A 27,154-nucleotide genomic window follows, 5' to 3' on the forward strand; every position below is an offset into this window, starting at 1 on the left:
AACTACTCATATTCTTTCATTTTGCAAATAAAATAGCCTATAATGCCTTAAAAATATATGTTTAAAGGTATGTACCGAGATTTGTTTTGCTTCCTTGTGTTTGGAAATTGTATCCATTAACATAGTATCCATTCCAAGTGCGAACTAATGTCGAAGGACCCATTGCTAAAGCAAACAATACATCATCATTTGGTTTGTCTTGAAAAACCTATTAAAATAATTCGTATGTTAGATAGAGCTTTGTATCAAGTGATATCTAATAGTCAAACAAACTCATTTTCGATCTGAACCAATCAAGGTATTCTGCTTCATGTTGCACTCACACATCTTCTGCACGTAGAGTAGGTTGAATTTGAAGAATGTGGTCCTCGAAATCCCTTAAATCATAACAATTGTAATGTCTAAATTAAAAAAAATTTAAATTTGTAAATATTATGATTAATAACAAGTGTTTTACTTTTCAAATTCTTGTAAGATGCTTGTATTTGCTAACACATATAGGTGTGCACGTTGAAGTTCTGCTTCAGTTAAAAATCGTGTTCCACCTGCATTTGACGGCCGACCACAATCAACTCTAAATAGTTCTGGGACGTTTTCGTCGAGCATCCTATCAACTTCATCAGTGACATTACGGCCTAAATCTCGTGTCTTAGTATCCACTCCTTGCTGAAGATAGTTGGAACAGAAGTTTGCAATCTCTTCACACAAGTACGCATTACAAATGGAACCCTCCACACGAGCCTTGTTACCAATTTTGCGTTTTAAATGATTAAGGAACTAATAAAGTGGTTATGAAAAGAGTTACACAATTGCGAAGAACAATAAAAAAGGATATATGAAAAATGAAAGATAAGGTACCTTTCAAAGGGATACATCCAACGGTATTGTACGGGACCACATAGCCTAGCTTCGCGTGGAAGGTGAACCGGTAAGTGTTCCATGGAATTGAAGAATGATGGTGGGAAAATCTTTTCAAGTTTACAAAGGATCTCGGCTATGTTCTCTTCCAATCTTTCCATGTCACTTAATGTGATGGTGGAGCAACACAAATCACGAAAAAAGAGGTTGATCTAAGTAACAGCTTTCCACGCATGAACCGGGAGCAACTCCTTTAATGCTATTGGTAATAATCTTTCCAGGAAGACATGACAGTCATGACTTTTCATACTGTGCTGCTTACCGGACTGCATGTCCACACATCTTGTTAAGTCGGAAGCATAACCATCGGGAAATTTTAAATCTCTCACCCAGTTGCATAGTACTTTCCTTTGGGATATGTCCAGTGCGAAAGGTGCTTTTGGTGAAGTTTCTTTTCCGTTCGCATCCTTGGTAACATGAAGTTGAGGCCTTTTACACACTTTAGCAATGTCTTTTCTGGATGCAACAGTGTCTGATGTCTGTTTTTTCACATCCATAATTGTGTGAATGAGTTAGTCGAAAAAGTTTTTCTCAATGTGCATGACGTCAAGGTTGTTACGAAGATGGAGAGTTTTCCAGTATGGGAGCTCCCAAAGACAACTTTGTTTGAACCACCCTTTTTTCAACTTTTTCAAAGTATTAAGTGCTTCTGGCCCATCTGTAGCCTTTGGCAAGTCTTTAATACATGACCACAACTCTTCCCCATACATGATGTGTGGCGGAGACCCTTTTTCAACCTTATTTCTGCAAAAAGCTACTTTGTTGTTACGAAAAGGATGATCACGGGCCTGGACGGACCATTTCCCCGGGATCGTGTCGGGCCGAGCTGAATTCTAAATTTCTGTAACGTTTGCAGCCCACGGCCCATGTCATGGACAGCGGGCCGGGCCCAGAGCGGGCCGGGCTGGGCCAGCCCGGCCCATGCCCACCTCTATTTAAATATTTATTGATCACCTCTTGTATATTTGCACTTTGCAGCATCATTCCTGCTCATCTTCTTCAAGTGAGACCCATTAAAAATGGCTTCCACTGCTTATCCATTCAAGGTACTTTCTCTCTCCTCTCTCTGTCTCTCTTTTTGGGATAAAACAAGGCGTTTTCTTTTACTCTATGGTACCCTGCTTATTTACCAAGCTAAATATTTCGAATTGCTCAGATACATTAGCTCAAATTTCTATGTGGTTTGGCTATTTAAATCTTAAATCTTGCACATTGATTATTAATACTTTAGATTATCAAATTTCCAGAACAAACTTGGGTGATTATTTGATATTCAATGGAATTATATATAGCATTTTGGAGATTTCTTGTTACAAGTTGCCGAGCCTATGATTGGGTTTTGACAATTTACATTTTTGGAGTTTTGTGCAGATAATTTTGGGGTCTAAATCAAAAGCACGTAGGGAAATATTGGAGCAGATGGGTTATGAATTTACAATCATGGTGAACCTGTGGCTGAGTATCTGTTGTTCTTTGGCTCACTTTGTGGGGAGGGGTTTTCTGCTGATTCATGTCTGTGTTGTAGACTGCAGATATTGATGAAAAGGCTATACGCAAAGAAAAACCGGAAGATTTGGTTATGGCTCTTGCTGAGGCTAAGGTGTAATGTTTCTTCCCTTTTGAAGTTTATGATTTATGTGTTTATTGGATTCTATTGGACGTTTGATTGAATATGTTGTTCTTTTTTGCGGGTTTCATCAGAAATATAAATTCTTTCGGATTTTCTGATGAAGAATTTTGAGTTCAACACTACAAGAATAACTGTTATATTGACATCTTGCAATTGGAGGTGACATGAGCATGCTGCATGCCACGAACATTTGCCGTTATCTGTTTGCATACTTAATGCAAGTTGACTTAAGCACGAGGATAGATCAGATACATTTGTGTTCACTGGTGGAGTAAGCTAATTTTGAGTCCTTTCATATGATTTCATCTCCAAGGCTAAGTTTGGTTTGACGGAATACATTTTCAATGGAAAAGGATTTTTCATGAAAAACATTTTGCAAAAGCTAATACATTTTTATATTTGTTTTCTTGTTTGGTTCCTCACAAGAAAAGTTAAAGAAAAAAGAAATATAATAAATAAAAAGGGAGAGTATATGATGGATGGAGAAGACATCAGAGAATGAGGAAGGTGATGAATAGAGGATAATGTGGCATTTTTTTCTAAACCTTTATGCAAAAAGGAAAATGGTTTTCATCCTCGGGAGTATAATTTTCCACACTTTACAAACCAAACAAGGAAAATGGGAAAACCAATTCTTCAAGAAAATGTTTTGCTCCCAAAGTCTCAACCAAACACACTCCAAGTGTGAATGCTATACCGTCCAAGAATCAGACACAGAGACACTACTATATTTAGTTTATATAAGATTAATATAAGACATATTGCAAAATTACGTGTTTACGTGTCCTTGTAAACTCTATGTTATATACACCATTCCCTATTCTTCGTTTGAACGTGTAACACATTTTATCTTGTGAAGCCAACTCGTACAAGCCTGATGGTGAACTGTGGATATCTTTCAGGCTGATGCCATCATCTCAAAGCTTCAAATTGCTGATATACAAGTGAATGATAGTGAGCCAACACTTCTCATTTCAGCTGACACAGTATGCATTCCCTTCTTTAAACCTGTATGCTCTGTTGCTTCTTTCTGTCTAAATTACTTATAATATTAGTCAAACATTACGTTTTAAGATGCAGTCTTCTTAGGAGGTTTGCATTCTCTTCCCAGAAACTTCTTGAGTTTTTTTTAATAGGCATCCTATTTCTGATTGTTTTCGTTCTCAACGTTGGACTCATGCTCAAAGTTCTGCTGATGTTGTTAATTTTAACATGCTATATTCAGTGATATGGCCCCCTGTCCTCATCGCACTGAAGTTTTCTATGTTAATTCCTCTTTTCTTAACTGTTGTTTAAACAGACATCAGCAAGGTCACTCTTAGTAGTGTGGGGTTGATTGTAAAATTCTGAAGAGAGAAAGCTACAGTGACCTACTAATAGCACTGGACAGAACATAAACCATTGTAATTTAGCAAGGAAGTATCTTATACAAATGCTGACTTCATGTTGCGAATTGCAATACTGTGTTACTGTTTCTATTTTAATTCCTTGTCAACCTTTGAACATTCTGTGTCCTTGTCCTACTTTCAGTTTAAATTCCATAAAAACCAAGGGGATAATGGCGGCTGTGTTGGTCTATTATCATGAAGTTGCTCTATTACGATCTTGTTTGACATTATTAATTACTCTTGCCTCAAGTGTCTCACATGCAATTTTTTTCTAAAGTAACTGTCTTTCACTGAAAAAAAAGAAGAAAAAGATGTTCTCGTCACTTCTCGATGGTCTATTAGAAGTTATGAGCCAGTCAGGGTTCAAAACACCACTTGAGGGCAACAATTAGACTGGATCATTGTTATGACTTGGGATGTTCACATATACTTTCCTAATTGAGGCAAGTTCTTGAAAAACATGCCTAATAGGCTAATACAACAACAATATCGAAGATTAATCCCAAAGGATGGGGACGGTTGTATGAACCAAGAGTATATCTTCAGTGACTAGTGACAATATCTCCAGTCTCTTCTATCTAGTGTTATATGCTCTTGCAATTGTTCATATGATCATATCCTTTTTTACATCCCTCCATCCAGGTCATCTTTGCCTCCCTTGACTTCTTAGGATTCTAACTTTTGTCTCTTATATTATATGTACACTTAGCATTATCCGTACCTAATGAATCCTTTTTTTTGTGGGAGGTAATTTACATGAGGTCTGGTGATGCCTCTGGCCATCTATTGTTTTTCAGTTAATGATGTGCAATTGAGTTGAAAGTAAGCACAGTGGCTGAATTTGTCTTGCTCAGTCATCATTTTCAGAATTGGATCAAGCTGACTGTAAAATTATGGATAGGCCGATTGGATTTCTTGATAACTTCCTGCGTATTTCTTTTCTAACTCGCTGAAGAAACCAATTTAATGAATATGTATCTGCTGGTTAATTCTGATCTTCCGAATGCACGTAATTCTTTTGTTTCTCCCTCTAGCTTTGTGGTTGCAATGAAATGCAAACTCTTGATTGCATTAGTTTTGCATTATGTTTGATGAGCTTTCTTTTGGAGTATGGTCACAAGTCACAACTCTAGAAAATAGTAGCAGTTCTGTTGCATTACGAATTTGTTTTAACAATTCATTCTACTCTGTTCTGATGGCCGTGGTTGTTGTTAAAGGTTGCGTTGATTCCATATTTACTTTATTCATCGCCATATCTTCTCAGGCAGAAGCCACATTACCAAAGCCTCCCAACGGTGATCTCAGAACTGATGCTGGACCCACTATCTTAATTACAGGCGACCAAGTATAATTAGTTTCCCCTTTTTGTTTCTTTCCTTTAAAGATCATATTCCAGTTAGTCTTTGCAATTTTTTTCTTGTGGAAATTATTCACCTTTGACATAGAACAGGATGCACTATACCGCCTCTTTTGTTCTTTAAATAATGTTTGATAAGAACACTAAGGAGAAGCAGACATAAAGAATCTCAGACAAAATTAACCAAAGTATTAAAGAACAGATACTTTAGCCAAGACCTAATTTGATTAGGAGAAAGCCAAAACTGCTAAATGGTGAGGGCTTGAGGTGCTTTCTTGAGCTTTTGAGTGTATCCAAGTGTATAGCCAAGAATGCTTTCAGTTGTAAACTGTACTATCTTGTAAAATCTAGGCTACACACCCTTAGTGTGGCTAAAAAGTTGAGATCATCAAAAGGAGAGGCAGTTTTGCCGCACTTCCGTCGGGTACAAACCTCATGACCTCCAATACCCTATTACACTATCCATTTCACCAACCAGAAAAAGCAGCTTTAGCAGCATCGTAAACACTAATTAATAGATTTTCCTTCTGTTTATCATCATGACGTAGTCCTCTTACTTAAAAACTTCTGTCAGGCAGAGAGCAGTTTCTGTTGGTGATATGTCACGGTCCAATTGATGCAGTCTTCTCTATTAGAAATATTGAGTCCTGAAATGAATTGCTGAAAGTACTTATCTTCCTCTGCTCCTTATTTTGAATCCACCCTTATATACAAATGTGAAAGTGCATCATAGAATTCAGAGCAATAACTTGCTGTACTAAAGATGCCATCATAAACTATCCACACTACCCTATTCCTATTGCAGGGTAGGGATTTAATATTGCGTACACAAGCTTACCCCTTCAATTGTGGAAGAGCTTGTTTCTGCAAACTATTGGGGATACACTATATTAATGAATGTGGCAAGATTTATCACAGATAATTTGTTATTCATACCTCTGTTTGATCCTCTCCTTTGTAGCTTCTTCTAGTCTTTCATATCTACAATCAGCTGATTAGTTTGAGTTTTATAGTACTGTGGAAAAACATCTAATGCATTCTTTAGTTACAAAACCTCATGTAAGACCACCTTATCATAATTTGTGCTAGATGAGGCTGACTTTTAGAGAGGCCACATATGGTAGAAGTGACCCATTTGAGGTATAAGGTGATCCATTATCTAAAAGTGACCCCTTTGATGTACAAAGTGACCCTTTTAGGGCACAAAGTGAGGTGGTCTTAGCATATTCTTATTGTAAGGCAGTCTTACATAAGACTTGCTATTTTTTTAATAGGATCCGGGTTTTCTGGTTTAGAGAGATATGTGTCCAATGTGTAGAATGCTGGGGAAAGAGGATACAACCTTCTCTAGCTCTCGCCGTCATCTCTTTTAAGCAGGGTATTATACACTTAACTAAGGTATACCAAGTAATAGCTCTACCACATTAAACATACAATGAACAAGTAAACAATTAGCTAGTAAAATTAGAGTTGATTTTATGTGGAAATTATTGCAGCCTTTCATATTAGTCTTCAGATCAATATTGGTCCACTTCGTGTGACAATAGTAAATTTACCTTATTTAGACATTTTTGCTTTTTAATGCCTATAATCTACAACTTCTGTTACCGATTTCCTGTGAGGGACAAAGTCAATAACATCAATTGGGGGTAAGACGTGGAGTGTTTGGTGTTTATGTAAATATAGTTCAATATTCAAAGATCACCAAAATAGTTTCTTTGTTATAAGGTTTTTCTTGGAGATGCAGCTCAGAAGCACTCAATAGTGCAGGCTTGGATTTAGGGAATGAAATTCTGGAAGCTAGTTCCTCATTTACATATTCAGTGGTAATATTATTTTGTATGTATGGTATATGTAGTTGGCAAGATGAACTCATAGAAGGACTAATGTACTGGTATAGTATGACTAATAAAAATGGAAACTATAAAGATTGTTTTAATCAGAAACTTCCATTTTGTACTCTACATAGGTATATATCTGGACACAGACCACAGGTTGATCTTTTTGCTATTAATTAACTGTATAACCTCAATAGCTACCATTTAGATCGTTATGTATGCTTTGCCATTATCAGTTTCAGGCAGCAAGAGAATATATTTTGAGATGGACAAAGCTAAAGCGCATTCTACTCAACATTAATTACAAAGATACTCAAAAAAAATATGGCTTTTTGTTGATTGTTGCAAAAGATCATCAGTAAAACCCCTGAGTTGGGTAGTAACTGTAAGTGAGCCAAAGTGTAATGGAGTTGAGCAATACCTATTTCATGGTGTACAACTGTCCAAGCTTTGTGCATTTTTCTCGAGAACTAAATGAACATAAAGGACCCTCCCAAGATTCATGACTTCAAGTTGAGACCATGAAGGGGTTTTTGCTTGTTACGCCTCATTTAAGCGAGTTCACTAATTGCTTGTCTGCACCTAAAAGGCAATTTTAAAGATAAAGAAAGCTCTTAGTAACTCTACAAAACATTATAGTTTTTGAATGAATGATTAAGTGAAGATTTAATCAATTGTTTCTTGATATGAATGAGCACCTTCATGGCTTGATACATGCTCAAGGTCATTTAAAATAAAAAATAATAATGTTTATTGCGTTAACATATGAATCTATCTTCAGCAAGCTCTAGTCTGAGCTGTTTACCAGTGTACATTATTAGTGTAAACCCAAGACTAACTTACGTGTCCACATATACTTCCGCCGTTTAAAATAGTTACACCATTTCATGTTTTGACGCTTGCCGATGCATGGTTTCAAACATTAATATCTTTAAATATCAATAAAATTAAAAAATTATACACTGAGATGAATCTAACAAGATCCCATATGACCATGTTTTTCTCAATGTAGAAATTCCGAAGACAATCAAATAAAGTGTAAGATGTGAATAATGAACACTATGCAAATTGGTGCAACAATTTTTAAAAGGAGGAAGTATATAATTTGTTCTATGCTAAATCAAAGGTTAAAAAACTAAATGCTTTACTCGTAACGTTATTCCTTTCTTTCGGTTTATATATATTGGATGACGTTAAGTTAACTTGCATCTTCAATCTAGGAAAGCCAAATTGAGCATTTGTAACTTGTGTATTTCTAACATCTACTCACTTCATTTCACTGTGAATAAATTGATTTTCGTGGGAAATGTGGGGATTGATGCTTATATGTTATATCTCATTTTATGTGACTCCAGGTGGTGGTTTATGAAGGCATGGTAAGGGAAAAGCCATCTAGTAAAGAGGAAGCACGGCGGTATATGAAAGGTTTGTAAAGAGTGTCATTGTCCACTAATGTGTGTTGCTTGTCATGTGTTTACTTGTTTGTAAAATCTAGAACTGTGCACAGAGCATATCCAAGAACTGTACTTATGTTTGTTCATAAACTTCAATTGCCTTCTTTAAGTCATTTTTTAAGTTGATTAGACACGAGCTCTGCTTCAGTAGGTCCTTCGTTTGACGACCACCTTTAAAAGAGTCCATGGTTTGATTAGATTGAGAGTGTGCTAAGTGCTTCTGTAGTTATCTAGTTTTTGAACAGTAGAGGCGTTTTCGTGCTCTAGGGGACTCTTAAGCTGTTAAGGAACATAAATGGGAAAAGTGGGGGAGTAAGGAAAGAAAGTGAGGACCAGTGCCACTTAGTAGTTTTCTGTATATAACACACTACATTCAAACTCTTTATCTCCATCCTTCTTCTGTTAGTCTCTGCTTACAGAGGGCTCAAATATTTTATTTTTCCCTTATAACATTCTTCCCATATACCTCCTCCTCTGGACTCATCTACATCGTCATCTTATTGTCAGTAATAGATGTGCATATTGCAAAGCAGGAGTAATGATCCATTTAATCCCCTCTACCTGATTTTATGTAATTTCTTCCATTTATCTTATATCGAATCAAATATCAAGAACAATGATTATTGACTTATCTGATCTCTGATTTTTCCTTTAGAGAAAAGCTAGGTCTAAGCAGACAGGTTTTCAAGTGCATACAGAAAATACAAGGACATAAATATTTGGGTAGTTCTGGGGCTAATAGCCATACTTATATAACATTAACTGAAGTACCTGTGCTAGATATTAATTATTTAAATCAACAGGTATACAATGGTGGACTTGTTGGTCTTTCCCCTTGTTAGACAATATTTAAAATTTCTCCCCCAATTTTGAAATGCTTGCCATTTTAGGTATTCTTAATTGATTAGTAATATTCCATCTTTTGGGACAAAGGCTTTGATATTGTTGTTGTTTTTGTAAAGCGAAAAGTATTATAGAATTACGAAGTTCATAAAGCGAGAAATATCACCATCCATGTTTATTTTCTCAGACTGCTTCTCATTTGTCCAATTGACAGATTATTCTGGCAGCAAGGCTTCAACTGTCAGCTCTGTTCTGGTGACAAACCTTCAGACAGGATTCAGAAAAGGGGAATGGGACAAAGTGGAGGTATATATTTATTTTGCTGTGATTTCTTTTTCTTCAGGGTGTTTAAGTTACTGAGACATCATAATCATGCTAGATGATAATTGCTCCCAAAGTGTGTTGAAATGGAAAGAATGAAAGATGCTCATTATCATATGAAGCCTTTTGCAATATCGGCATTTGCTCCTGTCAACACCTAGACCAGCCCATCCCAACTCCCCCCCCCCCCCCTCTCCTGGGAAAAGGATGTAAGGTTTATATTTTTATATTTCCTTCATTTGTCCTTCTGTAAGTTCTGTTGTAGCTGTGATGGTGAGTTGTTGATGATCAATAAATCTTACTGTGAAGTGATAAGGTTGTAGTTAGCCTATTACACGTAAACTTAACTATCCTTCTGACATGTTTTAGGGAAAGTAGATCAATTCTGCAATGAGCTAGCAAGTTCCTATTGAGCTTTTAGTTCATGTATCCAAGCAATATATGTTGGGAAAGAGACTAAGTAAACTACAAATACCTAGATCTATGACCAAAATCAGGAATGAAGAATATCCAACTCTAATTAACAATAGATGCCTTTTAAGAGATGTTAAGGCTGCCAATAAACTTTCTTGACCGAGTTAATCAAGCTAATTCCTCTCTGAATTTGGCAATACCTATGCGCCATCACCAGAATTCCTAGTAAGAGGGATCATCTTTGAATGCACGTTCCATATGAGAAATATGGAACCGGATAAGGCCTTTACTGGCACCATAGGATGATATACCAGTGATAAAATTCAAGGAAATGTACCTCATATTTACGTTATTGCTAATTCAAGAGATTTAACCCCTGCTTCCATGAACCAGCTACTCACACATAGTTAAGATGAATGGATTTAAACTAAAAATCATAGTAAATTCGTCAATAAAGTTGAACTTGAAGGAACAAACAGAAGAATGATATTGGATGCTTGTAGAAATTCAAAATCCAACTTCAATTCCTAATCTAATGGTGTCTAAAAGTATAAACTTAGTTTTGAGAGTAGACTACATAAGAAACTACTGTAAAACTACTGCTAAGAACGACTGACTAATGGTTCCCAAGTCAAAAACTGATGTCGTAGAAGAAAGCTAAAAAAACAGTTAACTGCTACTTGGACATAGGTTGCCCGTGCAAATGGCATGGGGTATCCATGCCCTTCATTACTCAATCAGGGTGTAATTAGGTCCCAACCAGGTTTGTGTAGACATCAGGTCCAATCAGGTGTAATCAGTTCTGATAAGTCTAGTTCAGCATAATTTAGGTAAACAAAACACACCCGCAAAACTCCAAAACACCAGAAGTTCAGTACTTGACTGTTAACTGGACAGCTCAGATGAAAACTTCTAGATCTCCCTTGTTTCTTTTTCATTTTGTCACATGACCTATTGTTGGAAAGCTACCAGACTCTACATTCATTTACATGTGGTTTCACCTCCAAATTAACTGTAAATAGAAAGATATGATTTTCTAAATGTAATCCATCAATGGAGAAGTGAAGGGTGTACTCATTTTTGTTCAAAGCAACCCAATGACCATGGTCCTCCATATTTGTCTATGGCGTTGATTTGCTCATCTTATCTGTTTCGTTTTCCTCCAATGAGCTGAAAGCCTGAAAGTTCTTTCCATAATGCTTTCAAACATACAAATGGATCAAAAAGTGGCTAAAATGTACAGAAGATAAATTAATAAATCAAGAAATAGATCTTAAGGGTGGGGGGGGAGGGGGGATAATACATTATGTGCTCATCAGCTATATACTGTGGAATTAGACGTTTCTTGAAGAAGTTTTGTGAATATACTAGTGAACTTCTTGTTTGTATACTTATTCTTTGAGGTTCAAGCTAAGCTTTAGAATGGCTCTGGAAGTCAGCAATTGCTCTAACTTTAGCTTGGAGCTTTTACTGCCAGAGCTCTATTCCTTAACCCTTCAGCTCATGGATAAAGAACTGACGCTTTGACATATTTGCAGATTCTATTCGATGAGATACCAGATGAAACTATTGACAAGCTTGTAAGCATTCCCCTATCCGCAAAACCCTTTTCGTTCCCGAAGTCTTTCAAACATTGAGCAAAAAATCTGTGAGGATGAATCTGAAAGATGTTTCCTGTCACTTAGTCCTTTCGTTTCAATTTGTAGATTGAAGAGGGTGCAGTGCTGGGCGTTGCTGGTGGTTTAATAATTGAACATCCTCTCATATTACCCTTGGTTAAGGAAGTGGTTGGTCTTCTATTCTCTGCATTCATCTCAGTATTAGTTATGTTCGGCCTGCCTTGTATGATACGAAAAAAAAGTGAAAACTTTTGACCTTATGTGCATGAGGTGCAACAAATAGCAAAATCCCATTTCATGACTCACGAATATAACATATTTGGACCATAACCATCAATTGGATATGATGTCTCTAAAAAAGATTATTTATCATCTCGTACATAACGATTGATCATTGAAGCTATCAACTATTAGGATCTTGATCAAGAAGCAATTTGGTTGCCTTCGCTTAGTGCTTCTTTTGCAGAACCATAGGGTTTCCGAAGTCTGTTGAGTTATATGCGGGTTACTTGTGCAGGTTGGGACAACCGACAGTGTGATGGGACTTCCAAAAGCAGTAGCTGAGAGACTAATATCAGAGTCACTGTAGGTCAGATATTATAATGATAGTTGCCATCGACAATATTGCCGTTTCTTGTTAGCTAGCAGCAGAAACATCTGCGCATTCTTTTGTCATGATCAGCTAGTTTCTTTGATGAAGCAGAACATAGAGCAGTTAGTGATACAATTGTATCTTTTGTCTGTATATCATCATGCATTTTTTAGACGATTATGTCAACCCATTTTCTATGCGAAGGCAGTATAAAATATGCAGTCCGTACTTCTCATTTTGTATGATTCAATAGTCTTTGTGAATCTAACCTAATTTTCTCTGAAAACCAAACTCCTTTCTAGGTTTCAAATTTAAACAAAACCAGCCACTCACTATCTCATAAAAACCACTAGATTAATACTGAAGGGTGGAATTTCACTAGGTTCATAGCTTAAGGGTGGAATTTCGCTGGAACAATACAAGAGGAGTGTATTGTATTTGTGGAAATACATGTAATTTTTTGTGAAATTATAAAACTTAAACAAAGAAACAAGTTAAAGAAACATGAGGGATTTTTACGAGAAAATACTTCTTGGGCCCAACAAGAAGAAACAACCTCGACTATTAGAGATTTTAAACTCAACATTTTCACTAATTAGGCCAAACAACTTTGTTACAACTTAATTCTATTCACAGCCACACCTTGAGTTCCTAAATTCAAGTTCCTGAACAATTGTTCCGTTAACAGTTGTTCCTCTCAATTTTACTTGAAGTTTTCTCACTTTAACTCGCTTCACTCAAAACTTCTTTCGTACAGAACTTCACTCAAAGTCTCCTTAATCAAAAACCAAAATTACAAGGATTAATAATAGCTTAGTGGAATAGAGTAAGAAGGTGAAGAGAGAATGAAGACACTGACACTTTACTTAGGCTCCGTTTGGTAGGGTGTAAAACGTTTTCCCGGAAAACTGTTTTCCTCTATTTTCAGTTTTACATTGTTTGGTTGACAAAAGAGTGTAAAACCATTTTCCCTTGGGGTAAAATTACTCTCCCAAGGATGGAAAATCATTTTCCTTTCAAAATGAAGGGAAAACTATTTTCCTTCTCTCTCTTGTACACTCCTATCATTACCTCCTTACTTTCCCTTTCATTTTCCTTTCATTTCATCATTTTTTTTTTTTTACATCGAACCAAACAACGGAAAACTAATTTTGGAATTATGTTTTCCATTGTAAATTGTTTTCCATGAAAATCATTTTACACTGAAAATATTTTACGCCCTACCAAACGGAGCCTTAGTTAAACTCACTAAATCACTTAGTCAGGCACAAATTGAAACTTAATTAGACATTAATATTTAGGAAAAATTGTCAAGAATAAGTCAACCTTTGCGTTGACCGCTTTTGACAAGTCAACCTCCATTTATTCCAGTAGCAAGTAAAGCTTGTACATGAATTAGCTTTTAACGAGTTTTTTTACTTATGACCTGAACAACCCCTACAATTTTGTTCAGTTTTAAGTTTCTCACAGAACTTTTATAAAATTCAAGCAGTGCAAATATGTTCTAGAGAACAATTTAATGAGTTCTAGAATACACACCTGTTAAAACTGAACAAAATTGTAGGGGTTGTTCAGGTCATAAGTAAAAAAACTTGTTAAAAGCTAATTCATGTACAAGCTTTACTTGCTACTGGAATAAATGAAGGTTGACTTGTTAAAAGCGGTCAACGCAAAGGTTGACTTATTCTTGACAATTTTTCCTAATATTTATAATAGTGATAACTTAGAACGTGGGATAAATTCATGTGTTAGTGGTAAAATATTTTTTCATGTTGTTCCTTAACTAGAAGAACACGTTCCTCTTTAACACCCATGATCTCCATTATCTCTTTTAAACATGGGTTATGGATCTTTTACAGCTTCCTTAAATTTAGCAATCACTTAGGCAGTAAATCAAAAATCTAATATAATTAAAAAGTATTTTAATTAATAAAATCGAAATAAAATCCTTTTATCAAAAATATTATCTTTAAAATATTTTCCATAAAACCGAAAAGGATATTTATTATCTCATAAAAATAAAATATTTTCCTTAACAAGATTTAGATTTTTTAAATAAATAAAACGGTTTCCTAGAATCTAGGCATAAATCACTCAAACGACATTATTAACCGTTGTACTGCTTCATCTTATGTCTAAGTTTCTTTTAATTGTTAGTTCATTTAAACTTAATACGACAGTATCAGTTTGTATATTCCTTACAAAGGAATATATGCTCATTCTCATTCTAAATGGCTACAGTTCCTTACCATTCTTACTCGTTCCTTTACATAGGAACTAGAAACAATTCTTGTTTTGGTCTTCTTGCTCCAATGCTTCTCCAGTACCAAATCTTTGAGCATCTTCACTTAGTCTTCAAAATCCAACTTGATTTCTTCTTTAACTTAGTATTCTCTTTGCTCCTTTCATTGATACCTTGAAAATTCATTCAATTAACAACTTGTTAGTTCAATACTTAGTTTGCATCTTTGTTCTTTTGTCATCATAAAAACTAGGGTTCAACAAAGGGAGTTGTAGCAACACCTAATGAAAATGGCGGAATTAGAAGAATATAAGAGGGGAAGATAGAAAAAGACAGAGAAGGAATTAGAAATTCAGGTAGAGAGAAAAGTTGTATTTCATTTAATGATTCGATGAATCTCTACAACTCATTATTACAACTTCTTATAGCTACAACTTACAACTGATTGCAACTTATTAACAAAAGCTAAAACAGAAATAACATAATTTGAAATTATGTTGGCGCCAGAATAAGAGTAACAACCCTTATCATTCCTCCCCCCTTAAAGAGAACTTAACCCTAAGTTAAGAGAGGCCATGAACTCTGTGAGCTTGTCTTCTAAAGCTGTAGTAGCTATCCAAGTAGCGTCAGTAGGAGAAGAATTCTCCCATTGAACAAAATATTGCACTTGAGCCTGATTTTGGAACTTGAACACCTTTTTTATCTAAGAGGTTGATGCACCTGAGAAGCCTCCTAACCCTTGAACCACTGAGGAATGTGAGTAGCCACAGGAAGGGTTCCATGGAAAGCCTTGAGTTGGGAAACATAAAACACATCATGTATCTTAGCATCAGCACTTCAGCAGGAAGCTGAAGCTTAAAAGCCACAACTCTAATAGCAGCAACTATCTGAAAGGGCTCATAGATTTTCGAAGCAAGCTTATGATTAACCCTGATATTCACTAATTGTTGCATGTAAGGCTGTAACTTAAGCCACACCCAGTCACCCACTTAAAACACTCTATCAGCCTTTTTCAATTTGTTGTTTCATCCTTTTTTGAGCTCTCAGTAAATGAAGCCTAAGCAAAACAATCATATCTTCTCTCTTGTGAAGACTTTTATCAACAACTTCCACATTAGGTAGATAGGGTAAGTGAAGACAACCTCTATGGGGTGAGTTGAGTCGCTGAATGAAAGTGTGTTATACCACCATTCAGCTAAAACAACCAAGCATGCCAAGTCTTAGGCTGCTCACTGCACATACACCTTAGATAGGTCTTTAAGCACCTATTCACAACCTCAGTTTGACCATCCGTCTGAGGATGGTAAGCTGAAGATAATAAGAACTCTATACCATGTAAACTGAAGAGTCCTGTCCAAAAGTAGCTAAGAAACACAGGGTCTCTGTCACTAACAATACTTCTGGGACAACCATGAAGCTTAAAGACATTATCAAGATATACTTAAGCAACTTGTAGAGCAGTAAAAGAGTGTCTTAAAGCCATCAAATGGTTGTACTTTCTCAAATTGTTAACCACCACAAAAATAAGTTCATAACTACTAAATGTAGGCAAACTTGTGATGAAGTCCATTAAAATGTCAATCCACACAGCCTCTAGGATGGGAAGAGGCAAGGGAAGCTGCAGTATCATACTTTGAGGCTTGGCAGACCTTGCATTGCCTCATAAATTCCCTGATTTCCTTAGTAAGACCCTTCCAATGAAAGAGATTTTTCACTCTTTTAATGGTCATTTCCTTGCCTAAGTGTCCATTCTCTGGTGCATCATGTAACCAATACATCACTTTTTTCTTCAATTGACATCAGGTTCTACTTCTAGCTTGCTCTTTCTCTTTTACAACCCAAGCGTAAGTATAATGGCCCACTGACGAAACTTGTTGTAACTGAGTGATGAGCTCCATGAGATGATCATCTAAGACATAACTAGCTTTAAGTAACTCAATCAAATCAAAGGACAAAATTGACACAGCCATAGTCAATAGTTCAGCCCCTTGAACTCTAGAGAGAGCATCAACAACTATATTCTTCTTACATCTTATATTGAATTTCAGAGTCAAACCTCATCAACTTAGATAACCAAACTTTTGGAATGGTGTTGACACTTTTTGTTACAAGAGCCACTTCAAGCTTTTCTGATCAGTTTTAAATAACAAAATGAGTACCCATGAGATATTGTTCCCACTTTATTTTGAACTGCAAAGACAATGGCCAATAATTCTTTTTCATAAACTGATAACCTATGCCACCTTAGCCTTAAAGCCCTGCTAATGAAAGCTAAGGGGTGATTTTAAAAAGGGTATAAGACTGCCCTTATACCCTTCTTAAAAGCATCAGTCTCCACCACAAACTCTTTATCAAAATCTGGGACAACCAACACATGAGCAGTCACCAAGGCTTGTTTAAGTGTCAAAAAGGCTTTTTAAGCTGCATCAGACAATTCAATGCTTCCTTTTTGAGCAAATTAGTTAAAGGCTTGTTAATCAAGGAATAATGTTTAACAAATTCCTATAATAGCCTGCAAGGCCTAGGAAACTCCTCAATTCTCTAACTGTTTCAGGAGTTGGCCAACTGTCCACTGCTGAGACTTTGTGAGGGTTTGTCTCAACTCATTTGGCTGAAATATAATGCACAAGGTATTCTACCTTATTAATAGCAAAGCTGCATATATTTGCCTTTGCAAACATCATATTCTCCCTCATCAAGTCAAAGACCTAAGACAAATGAGACCAATGATCCTCCCTAGTCTTACTGTAGACTAGGATATCATCAAAGAAAACAAGACACATTTCCTTAACAATGGCTTGAATACATTGTACATCTAACGTTGAAATGAGGCATGTGCATTTGTCAACCCAAAGGGCATGATCAAGAACTCAAAATGCCCTGAGCGAGTTTTGATAGAAGTCTTGTATACATCCTGATCATGTACCCTCGATTGGTGGTAGCCTACCCTAAGATCCAGCTTATTGAAGACAGTAGCACCAGTCAGCTCATCTATAAGTTCATCTAGCACAGGGATAGGGAACTTGTTCTTAATAGTCTTGTCATTAAGCTTCATGTAATCCACACAAAGTCTCTAGGTGCCATATTTTTTTAGCAAAAGGAGATGAGTTGTTTTGGATAATGCCCCTCTCCAATATCTCTTGATCAACAAGTTGTTCAATGATATCTCTCTATTTAAGAGGGTATCTATAGGACCTTATATTCACAGGCCTAGCACCAAGCTCTAAAGGAATGGTATGATCAAAGACTTCCCTATGAGGAGAAAGTGTTTCAGGATCTGCAAATTAAAGAGATCTTGATACTGGAGTTTTAGAACTTCCAGCCTAGCAGGACATGACTGTTCTAAAGGTTGAGTACTATGTAACATTTACTATAAAACGGAAGTAGTATAAGCAATATCCTAAAAACTTAAACACCAGGTCGGGGAATTACAATATAAAAGAAAACCAAACCCCTCGATAGTGTTACCGAGTTGAATCGAGTCCGAACCTAGGGTTACTTGGCTCGGCTCGTGACACTTGCACTCGAATTCGAGTTTAGTCTTAAACTTCTTGAGGCTTAATTAAATTATTATATTCGATTTATCTTAAAACCAATATGACTTTTGAAATCATGTAATAATATTTTCATACTTAAGATTTTTGCTACTAGTTTTGAGATATACACACGTATTAAATTTTTCTAAAATTATATAGATAAAAATATGTAGTTATATATTATAAATCTGATCACGAGTTTCTCATGTCGAAATTTATTATACTCTTATAAAATTTCAAACCAAATATATAAAAATATATTAAAAGGTGTGTCTAAGGAAGTCTATACGCCACGTGGCTCTCTCATCATGCATGTGTACTCCTCAATAAAAAAAAAATATTGTGTGTATCAAACACTTGACCTTTGAAATGAAAAGTTACACTATGTCTTCATTGTCTAATGTTTCAAATAAAATATGATAAAGTCTTATTATAATTATACTTAACTTTTTTTTTTTTTTTTTTGAAAGAGAAATTTCATTAATTGAAGGCCAAACGACATCTACAATAGGTATTAAAGTAAAAACAAGATACAATTAAACAAGACTAAATCAAATTTGTCTTCGAAGAAACTACAATGAACCAGATCGAACAATACAGCACAACCCTCTTGTATTTGCTGAATCAAACAGCTATTGATGAGGAAGTCTATCATTCTGATATAATTTAGGAAGAACATTACCGCATCCGAGATTCCAATACCTTCATGTTGAGTCTCGAACTTCAACCAATGAGAATAATTTCTCATACCCAAAAGCAAAAGAACCATACTCACAACTCCCATAGGGGAGAAGGAGATTTCCAAAACAGAAACTAAAAACCCCATAATAGGGTTTGAGAAACTCTCATAAAGAGAGACTAATTTATTGAACAAAACAAGAAAATGAATTAAAAACTAGAAATAAAAGGGGAAAGGGGGCTTACCATGGATGAAAACATTCATGGCAGCCCCTAATTGATGAAGAAAGGGTAAGGGAGGCTAGGGTTTGAGAGAGAGAAAAAGAGAGGGGAGGCTATGGTTTTTTATAAAGTATTTTTAATTAACGTATTTATACTTAACTAAATGAACCTAAACAAGTAGATACATCTCTAAAATTCTTATTACATAACTAACAATAAACTATTGATGTCATATTCTCTTATCACAATTTCTTTTAAGTATTAATTTTAAACTCAAACCTTTCAGATTTTACTTATCACGTCATGACGTGAACTTTTTAATGGACAAAAAAAAGGAAAAGTAGCAAAATATATGATAAAATTTAATAATAATAATAGTTAATAATATATTTAATTTTTGTAACTGACCCGAGACATCGCTCGGATCCAAATACTAATTCGAAATGATTCACGAGCCATATCGGCTCATTAACATTCCTACTTGCCATATCATTTGGTATTCTGTTGAATCGAAGTCCCACTTGAATAGTGGGACGATGCATGGCGGTGTCGAAGGATCAAATGGCGTTGGCGATTCTCGTCCCTCCAATAAGTAGAAGAGTCAGAAAAAGTTTTGCTGATAGGCCCGACATTCCAATCCTTCTAAATCTATGGATATGTAGGCTCATGGGCCCAATCTTATTTAAATGGAATGGATAACAATATGTAAATATATAGAAAATCAAGGTAGTATATTGAACCACTTTTTGGACCAAGAGCACTACAATTTGCAAGTTTTGAAGTCCCCACTAGCCTGGCCCTATGAGGAGGGACATAAGCTTGCCAACATTTTATCGCCAAAAACAAAATGGAGAAAAATTGGATCTACTTTTCTTGAAGTTTGGATAAATATCTAGTGAGTTGTCGAAATAGTATCTTATTAAAAAATTGGTATCAAAAGTCTGTTAAATTAGTATTAAAATAGTGTTATTGTGATATCAATACCAATTAACTCTTACTTGGTATCAACTGACTCTATTTTGGTACCAATTTGATGGAGTTTTGATTCTAAAAGTTTTGTGATATGTCATTTTAGTATCTCACTATAAATTACCAACACTTCTTCACTTTCTTGCCTAGTACTTTTAAATTTCCGGCTGACATGAGATCTCATATCTTGTACGGGCAGCCGATTCAGGTACATATTGGATACTTCCTCCGTTTTTTTAATCGCAATGTTTCCTTAATTATTTAGAAGTTCATATTAATTGCAACATTTTCTTATTTGGTAATATATTTTTTCTATCTCTCTCCTATCACATGGGTCTTACTTTTATCTATCTCTCTCTCTCCTCTTCACATGGGTTTCTTAAAAAATATATGTTGCCATTATTATAGAACTGAGCAAGTATCATGATTCATGAGTGTCGAATGAATTAAGAAATGAATATTCTTTCTTCCTCAATTATTTTTGTTGCATCTAATTGACTTTTGTCATTATTCACATTCTATTTAAACCTTAATAATCTATATATAAGATAAAACATAACCATAATCTTGTTAGATTCGTCTTGTCATATCATATATGGTTTCATAATATCAACTTTTATATTTTTTTTTATGTATAGTTTGAGATATTAATTTTCAAAGTTGTGTGCCGTTAAATGTGTCAATGTCTTTGGGTATAACAAAAAAAGGGAAGTACTCCCTCCGTTTCCTAAAGATCTTCCCACTTTTTGATTCCTACATATATATACCAAGGAAAATCAAGTTGTGTGGGGCATGGTGTGAGTAAAGTAGGAGAGAGAAAGGGGTTAAGATAAATAAACAAATAAAAAGGGGTTAAAGTAGGAGAGAAAAAAGAAGTAAAATTGAATTAATAATGTAATGGTGGACCATATGATAGTGACATGAGAGAGTAAATAGGGAAATTTGTTTTGCCAAATAAGGAATAAAGCAAAAGAGAGAAGATCTTTTGGAAACACCCTTAAATGAAAAGAGGGAAAATCTTTAGGAAACGGAGGGAGTATTACTTACTATATGTGTATAATTTACTGGCAATCAAATTGACGTAAAAGTAGAAAGAAATTCATGGAGAAAATGAAAACAAAACGTGGGATAAACTTCAAGGGGAAGGGGCATACTTTATGTTTTAGTTGCTATATTCTTAGCATTTTTTTAATCGCAAGTAAATTCTTTTTATTTGCTTACACTTTATGTGTTTTTTTTTTTTTTTTTTTTTTTTTTTTTGAGGGGATACACTTTATGTTTTAATTCATTCCTTTAAAATAGGTACGCTTTCTTTTTCACCCATTTTGACGATGTTTCATTATTATTTCACTCCAATCTATTCCACTTTTTTTTTTTATCAGATGTCTCCGAAGAGGCTCCAATCTATCCCACTTTAAGACAATATATTGTTGATATCTAATTAATTATCCTAAGTGTTCACTAACGAATAATAATGTATAACTAGTTATTAGGCCCGCGCTATGTCCCGGGTAAGAAAAATTTCCATTTATTAATATTGTACTTTGATATGATACCACTAAATACAATTTGGTCTAGTGGTTAAAACTTTAGTACATGAACCATGAGGTCATGGGATCAAAACCTATACTATGCAATTTCTAATTTTTTTAATTGTACATAGATTACATGAACTAAAACTCCCTAGGAAGAGCTACACGTGGCACCACTCCTCGTTTACGCACGCCTTTTAATATATTAGTATTAACTTGAATCAATCTCAAACTCCTATCATGATTAACATAGAAGAAAGGGAGTATTACATTCTCAAAATTGTAACTAATCTCTTTATAATATATCACTCTTTTGTCATGGCATATTGTCATAGGAGATATAACTTTGTTAATATTATTATACACGAGTTGGTGAAATTTATATTGGTTTTGAGAAGGTTATGTTATTATGAATTGAAAAGACTCCTCATATTGACATGGTTAATGTTACATTTACTTGTCTATTTTCATGGTTAGACTTTTCATTTACATCTATAAAAATATATTAAAAGGCGTGTGAAAACAAGAAACTGTGCCACGTGACGCTCTCCCTATGGAGTTTTAGTTCATGTAATCCATGTACAATAAAAAATTAAGAAATTGCATTGTATAGGTTTGATCCCAAGACCTCAAGTACATATACTAAAGTTTTAACCACTAGGTTAAGTTGTATTTAGTGTTATTATCATAAAGTATTATATTAATAAATGAAATTTTTTTCTTACCCGTAACGTAGCCCGGGCCTAATAACTAGTTTGTTTCTATTCCGTGGTTACAGTTTTATCTTTTTTAATTTTGGTTGCCAATCTCATATATTATATTTATCCCTTTGTCTTAAATTTGTAATCATTAAAAAAGTATGCAAAATGGTTTCTTGATTTGAAATTAAAGTTTCATCGAAAAATCGCTAGATATAAATACATTGACCATCATGCAATGTAATCATCATTACCCATAATTGTACCTTAGACTGCTAATCAAGCTAGTAGATGACGACCAAGCAAGGTTTGGCATATTGGTAAAGGTTTGACCTCATGACTTCAAAATCATGCGATCAAATCCCACTAGGGGCTCTTTGGGGTGAGGTCTCCCTTACCATCCCCCTCCCTCCAAGGAGTCTGGCCTACAAACCTGATTAGTTATACATGTGCGAGGTGCTAGTTCAGTAGGGTTTTTCATCTTACCATCTTAAAAAAAATAGTCGATGATGAGCTAAGAGGTGTTCGACTCATGCTTACTAAGGCTTCAAATTGAGATGAACTGCTCATTCAAAGTTTCAGTCCCTCTTAAATGTTAAACCTTCCATTACAAAAGCTTTTTTTTTAGGGGAAAACTGAGCCGGAAAAATATGTTAAGTCTAATTCCGCTGAAGTTTGAAGGTTTTGGGAAACAAAGTCGTACAAATAGTTTAAGAATCAACAACAGCTTCCCATCTAACTACAGAATGAACAATTGTGTTTCCACCTCTCTTAACATGCACACATTCAAACATTGAAAAAATGAACTAAGTTCAGCAACATCATAAAACAAGAGAAAAATAGGAGTTGTCCCTTGTGTTTATTCACGGATAATACGTACAACATTCATAGCATCCCATTCCAACATCACACAATCAAACCCGACCTTCAAGCCACTCCAACACCAAACCTTGCAGCTTCCACTTCGGCCATCTTCGGAGCCCATATAGCAGCCAATCTCCGTACACCACCAACTTTGATACTTCTGTGCTCATAACAAATTACCAGGTCCAAACTCACACCATTACCTTGAGTTATATGTGCATCAACATTGACTTTAACAAAGGAGGGAGGTGGTGGTTTCCATGAGGATAAACCAGCAAGTCTGGAAGGAGAAGTATGCATACCAACCTTATCATTATACTTCACATGGTCCACTTTGAACTTCACAAAACCAGCAGCGATGGTGATAGCATTCATCTCAACCACGCCTTCAAACACCACTCTGTTCCTGCAGAACCAGGCATCCTATGCGAGTGACCCAAATTCATCTATCTCCGCTTTTTCAATGTGGCCAGTAATCCACATAAAACACTCAGCAAAGAACGAGTGTGGAGCGTCCATCAATAAGCCCATGAACTTACTGTGCACCCATATTTCTTAGGCAAACTTACAATCAAACAATGAGTGAATTATTATCTCTTTATTGCTCCCACACACCGGACATGTACTATTATCTCGAATATGACGTTTGTGCAGCAGGTCCGTCACACCCAAGCTACTTTTGCATGCTTTCCAAATGAAATGTCACAACTTAGGAGGACATTCAACATTTCACACAGTTTGCCATAGATCCCGTTCTCTTTGCCCAAACTATAGATCCCAAGTTAGCGCATGGCCCAATCTTCCTAACCAATACTCAGAGCGTACTGTATAATTGCCATCCAAGGTCGGCCACCAATATTTTGAATCACAATGCCAACTAGAAGGTAAAGGGATATCGAGCACCATTTGTCGTTCCTCCACTCCAAAAGTCTCATTCACAACATCCACATTCCAATACTATTTGGAAGAGCATTCATCTCATCATCCAACGGCTCGTTAACTCGAAGATCAAGATTACTATATGGGAGAGGAGAAGGTACAAGATGAGCACCCTCCCACGGCAGCCATGCATCTTCCCATACTCTAATTGATGTTCCATTTCCCACACGCCATTATAATCCCTCCATTAGCAAAGATTTAGCTCTCCATATGCTCCTACAACTATAACTCGGGTTAAAACCCCGCAAAGCCTCAAGAAACCCCGATTTTTTGCATAACGAGCTTTTAACACCTTGATAAGTGCGTTTTTAACGCATTTTATGGACTTTTTTTAGCTGATTTTGACCCTCCTTCTCCCGTTTCTTCCATCTTTCTTCTCCATTTCCCCTTCTATTTCATTCACTTGATCATTCTTGGTCATAGTGATATTTTGCTAGATTTCCAGTCATTTTTGACCGAATTTCTAGTGCATTTGCTTTCACCCTGTTTTATATTCTTAATATAGGTGGAACTACCTAAGATGAATATGAGTTATAGAGTTTGCAAAATGAAGTAACAAAAATAGAGCACGCGTTAAAAATGGTGTGCTTGCACCATGCGCCATGTCCACTCGCATAAAGGAGCATATGGTGCCTTAAAATCTTGTATGAGGAACTTCAAATGGACACAAGTTTCAAACCAAAAATCGGATGAAGATAATTCTAGTTGGAAGTGAAAGCTCGTTTCGATATCTTTCCAACGACTGGTCATAAGCTTGATTTGGATATGAAACGAAGAAGTTATGCTTGTTTTAAGTTGAACTGTCCGACCAGATCAGAAGGTTCTGATGCGCCCGCACCATTCGATCTGCAAAAGAAAAAAAAAACTCGAAGCTGCTTAAAAACGGGAGTATTGTTTTTAGTTTGAGTTTATGCTTTATTATTTTAGTTTTTAGAGAGTATTATTAAGGTTCACACTAGGGAGATAAACACTTTAGTTTTATTGAGATTTGAGACTTATTAATCATAGTTTGTGATTCCGAGAACTTTCAAGGTACTTTTCATTCAATTTAATTTGAAGTTTCAATTTTTATTTCATTCTGTGCGTGGTTGTTCTTGTTCTTGCTTATTTTTAGTTCTTCATTCTTATAGTCTCATAATTGTTATTTCTATTAGTTTAATTATCTTTTAATCATGTTTAGCCTTAGATTAGTCATAAATTTTATGTTTAATTGCTTAGAATCCATGATCAGCGAGTAGTTTATTATCTAGGATTAGGGTGAAAGTATGGATTAGGATTTTAAATGTTTGTTGATGTGATTGTGACATTTTATTGAAGTTTATGCATTGATCTTGGTGTTTTGAGACCTTAGGATAGATATTGATCACATCTATGCTCTGGTATTTTGGATTCAAATGTTCTTAAATCGTATTTTGAACTCTTTTATCATCCCCAAGACTCAACTTGATTTCTAGGCCAAGATATTGGGTAGAAATTAAGGGGATCCTTCACTAGGGGTTTTCCGAATTTATTGAATCTCTTAATCAATTAACTAAAGACCATTCGAGAGAGGATTTAATTAATTGATTAAATGATTACTCTTGAGGACCATTCGAGAGAGGACTCGAGTATTTTAGAGGAAAACTAAACCTTGTATAATCGTCTCCATTGCTTCACAATCGCATTAACAATCATTGTCCGTTCTTATTCATACTGATAACCTGAATTCTAGTGTGTTCCTATTTGATAATTTAACTCGTGTTATTTGCTAGTTCTAGTTTTTAGCTAGTCATAGTTGTTCCCAAATCTTTTCAAACCCCCAAAAACCCTTCAATTAGGTAGTCTAGACTTGATAGACTTGAATTGATACAATTTTCCCTGTGGATCGACCCTCGACTTTCCCTTACTATTTTCTTAGTAATTGCTTGTTAGGTTTTATAAATATTGTTTGAAAAGCGATTTTTGGGGCCTTAACGACACACTAAAAACCTCTTATCACAGTCACACCTCATGTAATATAGTAGAATTATCCATGTTCAGTCGCCCCCCTTGTTTAGCTAGCAAGGCTTGGTTGAAACATTTGAAATCCCGAAAGCCCATTCCATGAATTGTTTTTGGAAGACATAGAGACTCTCAACTGTGCCAATGAATTTTCCTTGAAGAAGCAGTAGACCTCCACCAAAACTTCGCTAAAACAGAGTGAATTTCATCAATAAGTCCATCTAGAATTTTAAAAATACTCATCATATAAGTGGGAATTGCCTGTGCAATAGCCTTAATAAGAATTTCCTTACGAGGGCGAGACAGGAGCTTCTCCTTCCAACCTTGCATTTTCTTGCATATTCTCTCTTTCAGACACGTGAGCACCATCTTCTTAGATCTCCTAATGATAGTAGGCATGGCCAAGATATTTCTCATGTTTCTCAACTTCCCTAACCCCCAAAGTCTCCACAATTGATATCATCCTTGTCGAATCCATACATTTGCTAAAAGCTACCTCTATCTTACATAGATTAACTTTCTGAACAGACGCTCTTTCATACGTTTTGATTATATCATCCACTTTAGAACATTCATCCAGATTAGCTCTAACAAATAATATATCGTCATCAGCGAAGAAAAGATGGGAAACTCTTGGAGCTTCCTTACACACATGCACCCCATGGATTGTATTCTCACTTGCCGCATTTGAAATTAATCGGGAGAAGGCATCTGCACAAATGAGAAATAAACATGGCGATATCGGTTCCCCTTGTCTGAGACCCCGAGATGGAGATAGAGAACCTGAAGTCCAGCCGTTATACTTAAAAGAGAACATCACACTCGAAATACAATGCATTATAATATGTTGTATCCAATTATGAAGCTAAAACCCATCTTAAGCATCACTATTTCTAAGAAACTTCATTCTACTTTATCATACGCCTTACTCATATCCAACTTTAACGCCACAATTCCATCCTTCCCCTCACCCCTTCTTTTCGTAGCATGAAATCTCGAAAGCTATCAGTACATTGTCTGTAACAAGACGTTTAGGCACAAAATCACTCTGATTTCCAGAAATAATAGACCCCAACATAGGTTTCAATTTGTTTCCAAGCTAAGAGTTTTAAAAATGATT

General features: G+C 35.6%; 1 protein-coding gene across 4 annotated transcripts; it reads left to right on the top strand.

Moving 5' to 3' along the window:
* The first annotated feature begins 1,843 nt into the window (after window positions 1-1,843).
* On the top strand, window positions 1,844-12,609 carry LOC104893375 (uncharacterized). Of its 4 annotated transcripts, none has more exons than XM_010679472.4 (10): window positions 1,844-1,964; window positions 2,290-2,361; window positions 2,444-2,518; window positions 3,451-3,558; window positions 5,201-5,281; window positions 8,487-8,556; window positions 9,643-9,734; window positions 11,702-11,743; window positions 11,870-11,950; window positions 12,300-12,609. In XM_010679472.4, the coding sequence occupies exons 1-10, from the start codon at window positions 1,938-1,940 to the stop codon at window positions 12,369-12,371; spliced, it is 720 nt and encodes a 239-aa protein (XP_010677774.1). In that variant the 5' UTR covers window positions 1,844-1,937; the 3' UTR covers window positions 12,372-12,609. The 4 variants fall into 4 exon arrangements, with proteins under 4 accessions (XP_010677774.1, XP_010677776.1, XP_010677775.1 ...); XM_010679473.4 differs by having other exon boundaries at window positions 1,845-1,964; window positions 3,451-3,534; XM_010679474.4 differs by lacking the exon at window positions 5,201-5,281.
* The last annotated feature ends 14,545 nt before the right edge of the window (window positions 12,610-27,154 follow it).

The sequence above is a fragment of the Beta vulgaris genome, chromosome 5 (assembly GCF_026745355.1).
Source record: "Beta vulgaris subsp. vulgaris cultivar EL10 chromosome 5, EL10.2, whole genome shotgun sequence".
In the NCBI taxonomy this organism is placed as follows: domain Eukaryota; kingdom Viridiplantae; phylum Streptophyta; class Magnoliopsida; order Caryophyllales; family Amaranthaceae; genus Beta; species Beta vulgaris.